The sequence below is a fragment of the Quercus lobata genome, chromosome 5 (genome assembly GCF_001633185.2).
Source record: "Quercus lobata isolate SW786 chromosome 5, ValleyOak3.0 Primary Assembly, whole genome shotgun sequence".
Classification (NCBI taxonomy): domain Eukaryota; kingdom Viridiplantae; phylum Streptophyta; class Magnoliopsida; order Fagales; family Fagaceae; genus Quercus; species Quercus lobata.
The window spans coordinates 64,720,986-64,737,927 of record NC_044908.1 but is presented as its reverse complement, the minus strand read 5'-3'; the positions used below and the strand labels follow the sequence as shown (position 1 = coordinate 64,737,927).

At 41.3% G+C, this 16,942-nt stretch overlaps 1 protein-coding gene across 1 annotated transcript; it reads left to right on the top strand.

The window, feature by feature from the left end:
• The first annotated feature begins 3,343 nt into the window (after positions 1–3,343).
• On the top strand, positions 3,344–4,403 carry LOC115992977 (protein LIGHT-DEPENDENT SHORT HYPOCOTYLS 4-like). Its single transcript, XM_031117232.1, has one exon. The coding sequence runs from the start codon at positions 3,614–3,616 to the stop codon at positions 4,193–4,195; it is 582 nt and encodes a 193-aa protein (XP_030973092.1). The 5' UTR covers positions 3,344–3,613; the 3' UTR covers positions 4,196–4,403.
• The last annotated feature ends 12,539 nt before the right edge of the window (positions 4,404–16,942 follow it).

Below are 16,942 nucleotides of genomic sequence, written 5' to 3'. Positions count from 1 at the left end.
TGCTTACGCAGTTAACTCTAATGTAAGCTGGTTTCAGCTTTTATTGTACACTGTACTGTTCTTTTGTCTTAATAAAAGATGTGTTTATTTCTTTATGCATATGTTATTTTTTTTTTGCAACAACCACTTTGGGTCTGAATATTAAGTCTAAACATGCCTTTAACAATATTCTGGACGGAAGAACACTTTAATACAAACCCTTATTAGTTTAAACTCGCAAATATTATCAAGTATAACAATGATAATCCTCAATAGATTGAATTTATGGAACTAACCGAGATAGCTGCTGAGCGCTGCGTGATGCACGCTAGACGAATATCCGAGAGAGTAGCCGAGCAGCGATGGACTTGGATTGTGCCCTTGGGACAACATACTGTGCCGTATCGTATTAGCCCCTTTGGCACTGGGGATCTGCGGGTAGACCGGGGAACCCGTGCAATTAAAGACTGACCCAACTGTTAATGAGAAGTCCTCTTCGGATGGATTTTAATGCTCTAGTAACAGTTTTTATTTTGTGTACTTGGTTTCCCCATAGGCTTGAGTCCGAGGACCATGCAAGGCCTTGGTTCTGTCCAAAACTTGTAAGATTTCTTTTATGTACTTGGTTTCCCCATAGGCTTGAGTCCGAGGACCATGCAAGGCCTTGGTTCTGTCCAAAACTTATAAGATTTCTGTACTTGGTTTCCCATAGGCTTGAGTCCGTGGACCATGCAAGGCCTTGGTTCTGTCCAAAACTTGTAAGATTTCTTTTATGTACTTGGGCTTGAGTCCGAGGACCATAGTTCTGTCCAACCACTTGGTTTCCCCTGAGGACCATGCAAGGCCTTGGTTCTGTCCAAAACTTGTAAGATTTCTTTTATGTACTTGGTTTTCCCATAGGCTTGAGTCCGAGGACCATGCAAGGCCTTGGTTCTGTCCAAAACTTGTAAGATTTCTTTTATGTACTTGGTTTCCCCATAGGCTTGAGTCCGTGGACCATGCAAGGCCTTGGTTCTGTCCAAAACTTATAAGATTTCTTTATGTACTTGGTTTCCCCATAGGCTTGAGTCCGAGGACCATGCAAGGCCTTGGTTCTGTCCAAAACTTGTAAGATTTCTTTATGTACTTGGTTTCCCCATAGGCTTGAGTCCGAGGACCATGCAAGGCCTTGGTTCTGTCCAAAACTTATAAGATTTCTTTTATGTACTTGGTTTCCCCATAGGCTTGAGTCCGAGGACCATGCAAGGCCTTGGTTCTGTCCAAAACTTATAAGATTTCTTTTATGTACTTGGTTTCCCCATAGGCTTGAGTCCGAGGACCATGCAAGGCCTTGGTTCTGTCCAAAACTTGTAAGATTTCTTTTATGTACTTGGTTTCCCCATAGGCTTGAGTCCGTGGACCATGCAAGGCCTTGGTTCTGTCCAAACTTGTAAGATTTCTTTTATGTACTTGGTTTCCCATAGGCTTGAGTCCGAGGACCATGCAAGGCCTTGGTTCTGTCCAAAACTTGTAAGATTTCTTTTATGTACTTGGTTTCCCCATAGGCTTGAGTCCGAGGACCATGCAAGGCCTTGGTTCTGTCCAAAACTTGTAAGATTTCTTTTATGTACTTGGTTTCCCCATAGGCTTGAGTCCGTGGACCATGCAAGGCCTTGGTTCTGTCCAAAACTTGTAAGATTTCTTTTATGTACTTGGTTTCCCCATAGGCTTGAGTCCGTGGACCATGCAAGGCCTTGGTTCTGTCCAAAACTTATAAGATTTCTTTTATTTGTTTTATTTTTCAACCACCAGCCCCTTCACCAAGGCGGGGATAGTTGGCCTGAGGCCGGAAGCCCCTAGAGACGCCCGCGCCCTTAGCACTGCGAGGCGCAGCCCCTAGCAGAGGCTTACGTCGGAGCAACAACTATATGCCGCCGGAGACGGGGGAAATCCCGGAAATTTCTGCTTGCTAGAGAGCTGACTCCACCGCCACCTGCGCCAACGCGCAAGCTTTCCCACAGACGGCGCCAATTGTAAGGACACAATTCTCTGGCGGCCCAATAAGGATGTTGGGCTCGCGTACGAAAGATCCCTCACAATATGATTTGTAGAGAGTGGGCTTGAAAAGCTAGCCGTTGGTCAAGTGGCGTTGTCCGGTCATGGCTTTAGAGGAATCTACGTAGAAAAAGAGGATTGGGTATGAACATTTAAGCCCTGAGGCGTCGTACCCCGTGGGATGGAGCTCCTCAGAGTTGATCCGAGGACCTGTTGAGGTCTTCTCTCGGTTGCCCAACGACGGACTTTCTTCCATGAAGTTCGGTGTTCCTGAGATGTTTTCCCATGTCGTCTCTCTTTTTTCGGAGGTCGAAAAAAGGGCCTCCCTCAGATCTACTTACTTCCTTATTTTATACTAGCTTGCATTCATTGCCCTTCGTCCACGTGTAGGGTCAATCTTTACGAACACTGACATTTGTCCCATCAGTCCAATCCCGGAATTGTTGGGGATGGTTTGATAAAGCTGCAGAGTACGGCTCTGTCAGGCGTCGGGCCTTATCTAGAAGGGTAGTATGGATAACTTCCCCAAGATATTCTGGATTTCCTTACTAATTCGTCCCTATACCAGTTTTGCCCCTTTATTCTGGTGGGATTATGGATCTGCCGAGGACTAAACTGTCCTCGGCTGCTTCCCAAAAATTGTTTTGTACTCTGCGTTGTAGAGCTTGGGCCACAGCTCTCCTCGGATTGGGCTTTCGGACGCTCTAAGGATAAATGGGCCTGGTCCACGAATTGTTGGGCCCCACAGTAATATTGTTACATTTCATTATTTTTCATTTCTTTATTTTAAAATATTAAAACAAAATTACTTAATTTTGTTCCATTATTTTATTTTATTTTTCTTTTCATTACTTAAATATATTTTATTTCCATTTTTCTATTATTTATTTATTTTTTTTTATAAAATCCCTGATCCAAAATATAGAATTCCAATAAGGGGGTTTTTTTTTATATATATAAAAAAAGCATTACGAGGAATTCCAATAAGGTTACAAATGAGTTATCTCTTTATGTCCAATCTACATGCTAAAATTGTCAAGTTAACTCATAACCGTCTTCTTTAGAGCAATAACATAAAGAGTACTAGCAAGATGCCAAAAGAGTTATATTCATCAAAAAACAAAAGATGCCAAAAGAGTTTAGACAGAAGAAAGACAGGGTGAAAGCTCATAATAGCAGAAAGAGATAAGCAGGTGAAAATTTTGATATGACGTTTTGGAGTGATATTATTCAAAGAATCATCACTCACCCGATGTGGCCTCTCACATTCATGGGTCCCTCTTTTGTCACCTTCCTATCTATCTCCTTTCACCACCACGCTACAGTCCTACACCCTCCATTCCTGCTAAGACCTACCCAATTCCCCTTCTCTTCCTTCCTTCTTTATTTATATCTCCTTTCACCTCTCTTTTACACCATACATCTCTCTCTCTCTCTCTCTCTCTCTTATATCTTTGTTTCTCTAATCACAGTTTTCCTTTCTCAAGCTACCTCTTCATACAACCACTTGCAAGCACAATAAATCAAACATTCCACAAAGAGCATATATAACATTAACATATACACAAACCACAAAACCAAAAACAATCACCAAATTAACATGGCAGCAGCTGTGGCGGCAGCAGCAGCCGCAGCCTCTCTGAGCCGCTACAACAACAACAACAACAACAACAGTTCAACCTCTGCGACCCAAAACCACCAAAACCACCACCAATTAGGTTTAGTGGTACCTCCAGTAATGAGTCGCTATGAGTCCCAGAAGCGGCGAGACTGGAACACCTTTGGTCAGTACCTGAAGAACCACCGTCCACCACTGACTCTCTCACGGTGCAGTGGTGCCCATGTCCTCGAATTCCTACGCTACCTCGACCAGTTCGGCAAGACCAAAGTCCACACTGAGAGCTGCCCTTTTTTTGGGCACCCAAACCCACCAGCACCATGTCCATGTCCATTGAAACAAGCTTGGGGTAGCCTTGATGCTCTCATAGGTCGCCTTCGTGCTGCCTTTGAAGAGAACGGTGGGCAGCCTGAGACTAACCCCTTTGGCGTAAGAGCTGTGAGGCTGTACCTTAGGGAAGTCAGGGATGCTCAGGCTAAGGCTAGAGGGATTGGCTATGACAAAAAGAAGCGCACCAGGAAACCACACGTCACTACGGATTCGGAAGCCTATGGTTCTATCTAGTTTATTCCAGTTATATGGCAGTTATTTTGGTCAAGCACAACACAATATTTGTCTTGTGGTTGTGGTTGTGGTTGTATTGTCTTTTTTTCTTTGGATAAAGAGATTATGTACTAATATTTGGTCAGATTATTTCGCTTCTAGTTTGACATATCTCATAAGTTCATGTACTCGTAATATGGTAAATAAAACTTTCTGACCTTCAAGTTTACGGCACATTCTTCAAATTTATGATGAATGATTGACGATGTAATTAATTTAGGGTTATATATGATTTGGCTCGTGTATCAGTTACCTAGCAAGTAGTAGGGAAAATTACTTTGGACCCTTATACATGTAGCTGTTTCTAGTTTCTACTCCTATAGTTTATTTTGCATTCAACGACTGTTACTATGTCACAATCATTTTACCCTTCTCTAAAAACAAATAAAAATGTTACTAATTCTCTCCACGGAAGCCATGGAAATTGGAAAGAAACGCTCCAAAAAAAGAAAGGGGTTGGTTATCATTGCTTTGAATGGTCACATCAAATCATTTAAACCTCCACTCGGATTAGATGAGCGAAGCAAAGCTAACGTGGGGATGAGCAGGATCCAAATTAACCATCATTATCCCAATATTATTTATTTTATTTTAGGAATAATTACAATGAACTCATCTACAGTATGATTTATTTTCACTTTGTCTACCTGTGATTTAATCATTTATATTTTATCTACCTGAACTTCAATCTGTTTGCTCTCCATTACCCACCTCATTTTCAGACGCTAGAAAAACACATTTTTAATACAAATCAGAACATAACATGAATAAAAAACACAAACTATTGAAACTTTTTTCTCACCGGCCCTAGAAATTCTGAGACAACCTTGATATCACAATTGGTTCAAAGTAATTATAATCATTTTTCATATGCAAACATTCTAATGTTCCACCGATCAAACTACCATAAATGCTATTATTTTTTGAATAATTAAGCTTAAGAACAAAATCTGGGTATTTTGAACTAAACGAACCAACATAACTCTTCCCTGATCCGACCATATAGAGCTTCCCAGAAAATTCTGACCAATACCCATTAACCAAAACACCGAATCATCTTTTCAATAACTAATACTTCCCAAACGTCGCCGACTGAAAATAGAGTACTTCCATGGGTCTCAAATGTACAAGGTGGCTTTGACCTTGTGAATGCCGTGGGAGGTGGTGTTTTTGATATATGAGGGGTCAAAGGAGAGAGATATCTCGGACTCAGTGGTTCGGTTGAAGAGTCCGATGCCGCTAGAGAAAAATGCGACTTGGAAACTGAGAAAATCGTTAGAGTGGGAGACAGGGACATTGCTAGAGGATAAAAGGGGCTTGGGAATGTCGTCATTGCAGTGCTGGGAGATATCTAGAGGGCCTCATTTATGATCTATCTAACCTAGTCCACATAGTATAAGAAATACAAAGCTTGTTCTAGCTGTTTCGAAGGATTGATCTCCAGTGGACATGCAAACAAGCAAATAGTGTAGTACATTAGCAAATAGTCCAAAGTTGTCTTTTGCTGAAATAGTGTGGCGGTGGGAAGTTAAGGAATAAGAATAAGATGCATATGAGGGGACTGAGTGTGAATTTCAATTTCTTAGGATCTGGAGAAGAAGAAAGGGGGTTTTCATGTTTCTAGGGCTCGTGAGAAAAAAATTCAATAGTTTGTGTTTTTGATTCGTGTTATGTTTTGATTTGTATTAAAAATGTGTTTTTCTAACATCTGAGGGTGAGGTGGGTAACGGAGAGCAAATGGATTGAAGTTCAAGTAGGCAAAGTGTAAATGATTAAACCACGGGTAGGCAAAGTGAAAACGGGCCATATTACAGGTGGGTTTACTGTAATTATACCTTTATTTTATTTATAATTACCACATAAACTAAGAAACTAATAGAAAATACGATGGTGTTTGGTAATGTTGTTCTAGTAATGTTGTTTGTATTTTTTAGAAATACGTATAGGTGAAAAAGTGTATGAAAATATGTAAAATATTGTTTAAATACTAAAAACTGTTGTTTTAGTTACATTTCTTGGCCTCTCGTTATTTTGTGGCATGTTCAATGCTATTTAAATTTAATATTCGTTTTCAAAGGTTGCTTATTGATTTTATTTCTACCCTCTCAAGTGTCAAAAACTAGTAATAACTTGGGTAACATATTAAGTGGCGAAGTTAAATATATATATAAAAATTAAATTCATAGAAATACCTACACAGAAAATGTGTAACATAATTTTTTTTTAAAAATGTTATTTTCTTACATATAACAAAGTATATTATTTAATATTAATAAAAGCTAAAATATTTTTAACTCCTAACCATAAAATCAACATTTATTGTTTCTTTTAAAAGGGAAAACAAAATGCCCATGTCTCTAATTTTCTAAATGAAAAATTAAAAAAAAAATAAATAATATTTTTAATTTTTATAAAAGATTTACTTATATATTTCTATGATATGCTATTATGGTATAAGAATAATTAGATCAAAATAATATGCTTGTGGAGAATAATAAGAATATAAGAATAATATGCTATTATGGTATAAGTATAAGTGTTTGTAAAATGTGGGGGGCAAGGGTCGGAATTCAAGTCTTTAGGAGGAAGTTTCACACATATATGCACTTAGATTAGGCTATAGTAAAATTTTTATCTTGTATAAAAAAAATGTATAAAATTTTCTATTTTTATGAAATGCATTAAATACACTTTGAATTAATGAGTTATTTATGATATACCAGTAGGTAGAGGTAAAAAATGATACATTAGTCATCTAAATAAATGTGTTACATCACTACATGTATTTAGTAAAAATCTAGGGGGTCATTATTTAAATTGATGTATTTTATTTTTTGAGAAACAAATACACATATACACATATGGTAGAGGAAGACAGATTTTTAAATTTTAAAATAAAAGTACACCACAAACTCTACTAAAAATTTATGGTAAATTTATATCTAAAGTTACTTAATTAATATATATATAAAAGAGGGATGATGGATTTTGAAAAGTCAACGAAGGCTATCCGCTTCCTCCACCCCTAACCTTTCTAATATTGATGGTGGATAAATTATCAAATTTTTCAAAATTTATAATATATCATGATAAATTATCAGTTCTCCTAAGATTTAAATTATTAGAAAAATATATATTTAATATTTGATAATTATTTCAGCATTGATAATTAACTGCATGTGGTTCATTACCACCACCTTCATCATCTCATCTCTACTGGAAATCTAACCAATGCATGCGCTAATGCACTAGCAAGAATGATCTTTCACTAATCTGTTCATCATCTTATCGTTAATGATCCTTCTCCTAAACTAATTTGTTCCTCTTGTAAACAAATATTTTACTCATATCGCCCCACATGCCTATCTAATAATTCAAAATAATGTAATTAATTGTGTTTTGTTCTGTTCGGAATGATTAAAAAATTCTGTTCCAGTCAGATAATAGAAACGAATGACCTCTCTATTCAATCTCATTTGAAATTCTAGTTCATTTCAGACTATTCCATTAAATTATGGCTGAAATGTAAATAAATAAATTATTATTTTGTTTCCTAAACCCATTCTTTCCATTATTTTACTTATGGAATTTTATTATTATTTTCATTAAGAATGTGTGTGGTTTTTTTTTCATTTACTAAAATCACATGATTTTTTTTTTTTAATTAATAAGACTTTTTTTTTTTATTTTAATTTACTCATAATCTCATATATGAGATGTTATGTAAGATGATATATATTTTTTGATAAATATGTAAGATGATATTAAGAATGCATATCAAATGATTTTGAATTAATAATTTTGATATTCTATAATACTATGTGATGAATACTTAGGAATAATAACAATAATAAATATTTTTTTTATAGCTATAATTCCTAAATGGTATATTGAAATAAACTGATACTGAAATTTTCTATTCTAATAGATGAACCGAAGAATGGAATTAACAACTTTACCTCGAAAGTATGAAGCAGGGCCGACTCTACCCTAGATGCAGTGGATGCAATTGCCTAAGGCCCCCAAGTGAAACAAGGCCCCTAAATTTAAACTAATAAAATTATCTCTTTATGTGTAAAAATATTAATTAAGCTTCAAATATTAATTAATGCATATAAATAATTTTTTTATCAAAGAAAAAGCATAAAAAAAAAAAAAATTTTGTGAGCTATGCAGGAGAATTGATAATCTCTCATCTATATCAAAGAAAAAATAAAGAAAAAAAAAATCTCTTCATGAGCTGTGCTCTTGATGGTTCGATCTCTATGTGGGAGTTTTGATTTGAGCATACAACTCAGTCTCCCAAAACACAAACAAAAAAATATTTCTTTCTCTCTCAACAACTCAATAAAGAAAAACTAAAAACAAGACCCAACAAAAAATCAGTCTCAAACCTTAGATTTTATACTCATTGCTAGAAACTCTGCCATTCTCCCCATTTAAATTTTCTGTAGCAACTTGAAATTTGTTATGGTTCTGATCTTTCTCCCTTCAGGTTTGGCTCTTAAAAACCTTTCAGATTTGTGTCAAGCTCTCACTCTATTTCTTTTTCTTCCTAAAATTTCGTTTTCTTGTGGCAGTGATAGAAGACAAAACAGAAATCACATATTGAAAAAGTAGCTTCACTTACTGTCAAGGTGTTACCTCCTCACCCTTTTATTTCTAGTCATTATTCAATCAAGTATTTAGTATTTTTAATATTTCTCTTTCTAAACTTATCACACAGCCACAGAGTGACCCACGTGATGTATAGAAAAAAAAAAGCTTTAGTTTTTCTACTTTTCCTCTTTTATTACACATTAGCTTGGTGAATACAGCTACAATTTTAGGGTGTTGTGAACAATGGAGACTCGATAGAGCTAAATTTTTTCTTTTTATTTTTATCATTCAATGGTGATTTTGGATGTAAATTTGCTTATTTGTTTAGCTGTTGATAGTGGTTAAAATACAATCATATATATATATATATATATATAATATTTTGACACTCTGATAAATGATTTAGATTTTTTGATAAAACAAGTTTTAAAATTTTTTTTTTACCAATAAATGAAAATTACTTCAATTGAATTATTAAATTAAATAAAAAGAGGTCCCATTGAACATGGTTGCCTTAGGTTGCAAAATATCTCAAGCCGGCCCTGGCATGAAGACCCATATATTGTTATTCTAGTTGCACGATTTTCCTGGCCCAAATTCGATTGATCAGGCCCTGGCCCAATGCGCAACCCACAATAAATATTTGTAGAGGATGGGTCAAAGAACTTGGTCTCAGTGAGTCTATTCGGTCTGATACATGGACAGAATTGTTGCAGAAAATAAAAACACCAGAATGGATCTCTCACGTATAAGTTTATTTCTTTAGTTCCTCATACAGAATTTTTCGTCCCCTTCTCTAAGGGACTCCACTACATTATATAGTTTCCTTCTCTCATCTCAACCCTACACTTGTTGACTATCTAAGCACCTACTTGAGTGGCTGTCCCATCAGACGCCTTCATCTCTCCCCATGTGAGTTGCAGAGGCCAAGGCGGTACTGTTCAGGGGTCATTTCCTCATTAATGCGGCCAAGAGGGTGGTTGGGGCGCAATTAATGTGGTGGTAGCTCTCCATGGGATATTTTGGATTTTATTCATTTTATATGTTGGGAGGATGAACTGAAGTGGCTGGGGAGAGTTCCTCGTCTGGGCTTCGTGATGTCCAAGGAGGAGTTACTCATCGGACAGGTTTCCTTGGCGTTTATTGGGATTGAGTAATGCTTCATACGTGGTTTCTCTTCGGACAGGACGCTCCTCGGACGGGCCTGAATTTGGAATAGCCCATTATTTCTGGGCCGGGCCCCACATTAGCCCCTCAAAACTCTGGTTTCTATCTCCCTCCGAGGAGTAAAAAACGGGGTTTTGATATTTGGGAGAGGGTGGAAATAAGGAGAGCGTATGGCACGCGTGCGAACCGTTACTTTTTGACGCGCTACAATTTACGAGGCGCGGCCATTAACTTCTGGAGGCGTTATGTTCCCTCATCCAACGGTGTGGCGTAGATCGAACGGCCATCGTTTTTTTCTCGTATTTTTAGGCAGGAGCGATTTTTTCTCTCTCCTCCTGGCTATTTAAGACGTCAGAGGGGTTTAGTTCCTTCTTTTTATCTGCGTTTCATAAACCTTAGAGGCTTCCAGAGAACTCCATCGAACCCCAGAGATACATGAACACTTGCGACCGTTACGCCATCGTAGCCGTTTTTGTGAAGCGTTTCGTCCACGAGAGATTCCCAGGCGCCTCATTGAACGTTTTGTGAAGGTACCAGTACATTTCGTTCATCTTGCTGTTTCAATTTCCTCCTCGGACTCTACTTTTTTTTTTCTGAGTCTTTACTTTTGTTCCCCGGTTCAGTTCAGATGGGTAGATTTGAGAAATTAGTAAACACCCCCGCCGCTATGGAGGCCTTTAGGGCTAAATATCACATTCCCCCGGGGGTTGGGCTGCGGTACTGTCCTCTTGAAGGAATATTGACAGATAGGCGTGAGGGAGAAGTCGTTATCCCCATGATTGCTTTCATAGAGGGAGGGATGACACTTCCCATGCGTAGGATTACAAGGGAGTACTTGTTCAACCATAGGTTGACGCCGTACCAGTGTGCCCCGAATATGTTCAAGATACTAGGCTGTGTAGATGTCTTAAACGAGCGGATGAATCTAGGCCTTACTTGGCACGATGTGGCTTATCTGTACGAATGTCATCGCCTCGGGGATGAGGGGTATTATCTTAAATCCCGAAACGAGGACGTTAGGTTGATCTCTTGTCTCCCAATATCCAATAAGACAGTGAAAAATGATTTCCTTATTGCTTCTGGGGAGTGGTTCGATGGTATTCATTGTCCAACTCGGGCAGGAAACCCAGGTGCGGCGTCTCTAGGATCGGTCCCTTTTGGGATAGGATTTAGCATTGAGGGGTTACATTTTTTGCTTTCTTTATAATTGGAAGATTTCGTGGACTAATCCCCTTTTCCTTGATTGTTTGCAGATAAAATTCACGTCGCCCCTCGGCTAAACTTTGTGAACGTGCCAGCGCTGAACTACCTTCTTAGGTCGGAGATCTACGTTTCCGAGGACGGGCAGTTGCGTGCTGCCCATCTGGTTCTAGGCTATCAACCTCTGAGCAGCTCTTTCCAGGCTATCGGTCACGCCATAAGGGCTGGTAGTCCGAGGTTGGTTAGGATTGACGTGTCCAGGGACGGGCTCCTAACTGAACACGATCTGCCACCAGTTGTGTTGCCCGGTGTTAGAGATCCCTACTTGGCAGAGCAGCTACCTCCGCCAAACGAGCCTGGTGCTGCCGTTCAGGTTGAAGAGGAAGCTGAATCATCTCGTCTTTCCCTTGAGGCAGAGATAGACGAGTTTTATTTTGAGGAGGAAGTTCAACAGACCCCCCTGGTGGAATTTTCTAATCCCGAAGGAGAGCGGGACCGACATTCTGCAGTTGGTGTTCCTTCCATCGTTATCTGCTCGGACGATACTTCGGACGAGGAGATAGAGCCCATGGCAGAAAAAGGAAAAACTCTAAAGGAGCTGATGGCCTCCCGAGGGAAAGGTCGGTTGTCGAAAGGACAGTCATCAAAAGGGCAGTCCCCGAAGGCACCAACTCCACCACAGGGCAAGACCCTCCCTCCTGTGGCCCCTACGGACACCTCGGACCTTGGCCTTAAGGTTAATCCAGACCTAAAGAAGAAAAGGCCGGCCGACACTCCTGAGGAGGGCGAGGTGGTTGCCCAGCCGACCAAGCAGCAAAAAACCACTCGCACGCCAAGGAGCAGAAGGGGCAACTCCTCGGAGAGTCGGGACGAGGAGAATCTTGCAGAGGTACGCGCTGCCCCGCGTGTATGGGGCCCCAGGTTGGAGCTGGATGGGGTGGCCATCCCCTACAATGCTTTGATCCGGGACTACAACCGAGGCCGGGCGGGATACGTGGCTGAGGCTTTAGAGCAGCCCCTACTCCTTCCTCGGGATATGGAGGCTTATAGGCGGTTCTCTCAGCCCAAGATTTTCCTATCCCTTAAAAGGGATCTCGCGATGGTAAGTAATCATTTTATTGTTTCATTGATTTATTTGGCCTTGTTAGATTAAAGCAAACTTGCTTCGTTTGTAGATTACTCAGCAGGTATTCGTGGCTGAGGAATTTTGCCGCGGTAACAGTAGTCGGGCTGAGGTCGAGATCCAGGCGCGGGCGGAGATGGAGAAAACCTTGGGGTCCCTCCAGCACGATTATGCTGAACTCACGGACAAGTTCAAGGAGTCGGAGAACCGGCGCAAATCTGCAGACGCTGGTTTGAAGACTGCTGAGGCCCAGGCGGAGGACCAACGCAAGGAGCTGTTCGCGACCCAGATCAACCTCGCCACCGAGAAACAGGAAGTGCAGGACCTCAAGACTGCTCTGCAAAAGGTCGAGGATGAGCTGCGGCGGGTCAAAGAGGAGGCCCAGCTGATCCGGGAGGCCACAGAGGCTGAGAAGAGTGCCGCTCGCCAGCTCGGGGCTGAAGAGACAGAGGCGAGGCTATCCGAGGAGATCCCCAAGGTATGCCGGGAATATTGCGGCATCTCATGGTCTCGTGCCCTTGATGCTGCAGGAGTTCCTGCTGACTCGGCGCTGAGATTGCCTGAGAGCATTTTCTATCCTAAGGAGATCTGAGAACATCCTGATGATGTCCAAGCGGCCTCTGAGCAGGATCCGGTGGTGCCTGACGCTGCATCTGCGCCTGATATGGCGAAAGATCATGTCACGGGCTCTTCCATAGAGGTTCCTTCCCCTCAGCCTGAGTCAAAAGAAGATCCTCCTGCCCAGGCTTAGCTCTTTTAGGCTTCTTTTTTTTTGTGAGAGTTGTCCTGTTTTTTCTTTATTCTTTTGTAAGGACCTCTTTTTCTAATGTACTCGGAATACTAATATGAAATATTCGCTTTGCTTACTACGGATGTATGCCAGTAACGCCTTTTTTTTTAAACATTTGCAACGATATAAATACAGGTAAATGGTTAAAACGAAGGGGGTTTTTGGGTTGCGTTGGTGCCCGACTACGCGAACGCCTTAAAATGATTTCCTTTAAGTAATAATCTCCCAATCTATCATAAGCAATAATTTCCCCCAAGTCTGTGGCCCGAGGAGCCATGCAGGACTTAGGTTCTGTTTTAAGCTATGAATAGTTGTCTTAAGTATTAATTTTCCCTTAGCTGTGGTCCGTGGAGCTATGCAGGACTAGTTCTGTTTAAAACTATCATGAGTAATAATTTCCCCCAAGTCTGTGGTCCGAGGAGCCATGCAGAACTTGGGTTCTGTTTAAAACTACGAATAGTTGCCTTAAGTATTAATTTTCCCTTAGTCTGTGGTCGGTAGAGCCATGCAGAACTAGGTTCTGTTTAAAACTTATATGAGTAATAATTTCCCCCAAGTCTGTGGTCCGAGGAGCCATGCAGGACTTGGGTTCTGTTTAAAACTACGAATAGTTGCCTTAAGTATTAATTTCCCCTTAGTCTGTGGTCCGTGGAGCCATGCAGGACTAGGTTCTGTTTAAAACTTATGAGTAATAATTTCCCCCAAGTCTGTGGTCCGAGGAGCCATGCAGGACTTGGGTTCTGTTTAAAACTACGAATAGTTGCCTTAAGTATTAATTTCCCCTTAGTCTGTGGTCCGTGGAGCCATGCAGGACTAGGTTCTGTTTAAAACTTATATGAGTAATAATTTCCCCCAAGTCTGTGGTCCGAGGAGTCATGCAGGACTTGGGTTCTGTTTAAAACTACGAATAGTTGCCTTAAGTATTAATTTCCCCTTAGTCTGTGGTCCGTGGAGCCATGCAGGACTAGGTTCTGTTTAATACTTATGAGTAATAATTTCCCCAAAGTCTGTGGTCCGAGGAGCCATGCAGGACTTGGGTTCTGTTTAAAACTATGAATAGTTGCCTTAAGTATTAATTTCCCCTTAGTCTGTGGTTTGTGGAGCCATGCAGGACTAGGTTCTGTTTAAAACTTATGAGTAATAATTTCCCCCAAGTCTGTGGTCCGAGGAGCCATGCAGGACTTGGGTTCTGTTTAAAACTATGAATAGTTGCCTTAAGTATTAATTTCCCCTTAGTCTGTGGTCCGTAGAGCCATGCAGGACTAGGTTCTGTTTAAAACTTATATGAGTAATAATTTCCCCCAAGTCTGTGGTCCGAGGAGCCATGCAGGACTTGGGTTCTGTTTAAAACTATGAATAGTTGCCTTAAGTATTAATTTCCCCTTAGTCTGTGGTCCGTGGAGCCATGCAGGACTAGGTTCTGTTTAAAACTTATATGAGTAATAATTTCCCCCAAGTCTGTGGTCCGAGGAGCCATGCAGGACTTGGGTTCTGTTTAAAACTACGAATAGTTGCCTTAAGTATTAATTTCTCCTTAGTCTGTGGTCCGTGGAGCCATGCAGGACTAGGTTCTATTTAATACTTATGAGTAATAATTTCCCCCAAGTCTGTGGTCCGAGGAGCCATGCAGGACTTGGGTTCTGTTTAAAACTACGAATAGTTGCCTTAAGTATTAATTTCCCCTTAGTCTGTGGTCCGTGGAGCCATGCAGGATTAGGTTCTGTTTAAAACTTATATGAGTAATAATTTCCCCCAAGTCTGTGGTCCGAGGAGTCATGCAGGACTTGGGTTCTGTTTAAAACTACGAATAGTTGCCTTAAGTATTAATTTCCCCTTAGTCTGTGGTCCGTGGAGCCATGCAGGACTAGGTTCTGTTTAATACTTATGAGTACTAATTTCCCCAAAGTCTGTGGTCCGAGGAGCCATGCAGGACTTGGGTTCTGTTTAAAACTATGAATAGTTGCCTTAAGTATTAATTTCCCCTTAGTCTGTGGTCTGTGGAGCCATGCAGGACTAGGTTCTGTTTAATACTTATGAGTAATAATTTCCCCCAAGTCTGTGGTCCGAGGAGCCATGCAGGACTTGGATTCTGTTTAAAACTATGAATAGTTGCCTTAAGTATTAATTTCCCCTTAGTCTGTGGTCGTAGAGCCATGCAGGACTAGGTTCTGTTTAAAACTTATGAGTAATAATTTCCCCCAAGTCTGTGGTCCGAGGAGCCATGCAGGACTTGGGTTCTGTTTAAAACTATGAATAGTTACCTTAAGTATTAATTTCCCCTTAGTCTGTGGTCCGTAGAGCCATGCAGGACTAGGTTCTGTTTAAAACTTATGAGTAATAATTTCCCCCAAGTCTGTGGTCCGAGGAGCCATGCAGGACTTGGGTTCTGTTTAAAACTATGAATAGTTGTCAATAGTCCAGCAAGCAGCGGATAATCATGAAAGAAAACGTGTGCTAAGCCATTCTCATTAATAATAATATCTTCTGAGATTATTTACATTCCATGGTCGAGGTACAACTTTTTCATCTAAATCTTCTAGGTAGTAGGCGCCTATTCCGGCCACGGATGTGACACGGTATGGTCCCTCCCAATTGGGCCCCAACTTGCCCCAAGAGGGGTTCTTTGCGCTGCCAAGAATCTTCCTCATTACGAGATCACCTGGCCCCAGAGGCCGTGGTTTGACGTTAGCATCCTACCCTTGTCTTAGCTTCTGGTGATAATAGGCCACGTGAATCATCGCTTTTTCCCTTCTTTCTTCGGCTAGGTCCAGACTCCGTTCCAATAACTCGTCGTTATCGCTTAGGGTAAACGATCTAGACTTCAGTGTGGGAAAGTTGTTCTCAATCGGGAGCACGGCCTCAACCCCGTAAGTCATCGAGAAGGGGGTTTCACCGGTCGATCGTCGCGGCGTCGTCCGATAAGTCCATAAGACATGGGGGAGTTCTTCTACCCATCTCCCCTTTGCCTTGTCCAACCTCTTCTTCAGTCCGTTCACTATGACCTTGTTCACGGCTTCGACCTGTCCATTTCCTTGAGGGTAGGCGGGGGTGGAATATCGGTTGATGATTCCAAACTCGCGGCAATACTCCCTAAAGTTTTTACTGTCGAACTGCAGACCATTGTCGGAAATGAGTGTACGCGGGGTCCCGAAGTGGGTGATGATGTTCTTCCAGATGAATTTTTGGGCGTCCACGTCCCTAATGTTGGCCAATGGTTCAGCCTCCACCCATTTAGTGAAGTAGTTCGTTCCGACTATTATGTATCGCTTGTTCCCTGCGGCCTTGGGGAAGGGTCCAACTAGATCAAGGCCCCATTGTGCGAACGGCCATGGACTCGAGAGGGGGTTGAGAACTCCTCCGGGTTGGTGGATATTCGGGGTGAATCTTTGGCACTGATCGCACTTCTTAGCGTATTCTTGGGCCTCTCTCTGCATGTTCGGCCACCAGTACCCCTGGGTAAGTGCCCTGTGCGCCAGCGATCTCCCTCCGGTATGACTTCCACAAATCCCCTCGTGTAACTCCTCAAGCAGAGATTCGGATTCTTCTGGGTGTACGCAGAGTAGGTACGGTTCAGAATAGGAGCGCCGATATAGTTTGTGGTCCTCTGACAGCCAAAATCGAGGAGCATTCCTTCGTATCTTCTCGGCTTCCAATTTTTCTTCCGGCAAGACGTCGTTTTGAAGGAAGTTCTTTATGGGATCCATCCAGCTGTGACTCTTTCTGATCTGATGGACTCTGGCAGGGCCTCTACTGATGGGACTTGCCTGGGCTAGATCTTCAACCAGGATCACTCGCGGCAGATTATGTGCCGAGGACGTGGCGAGAGTGG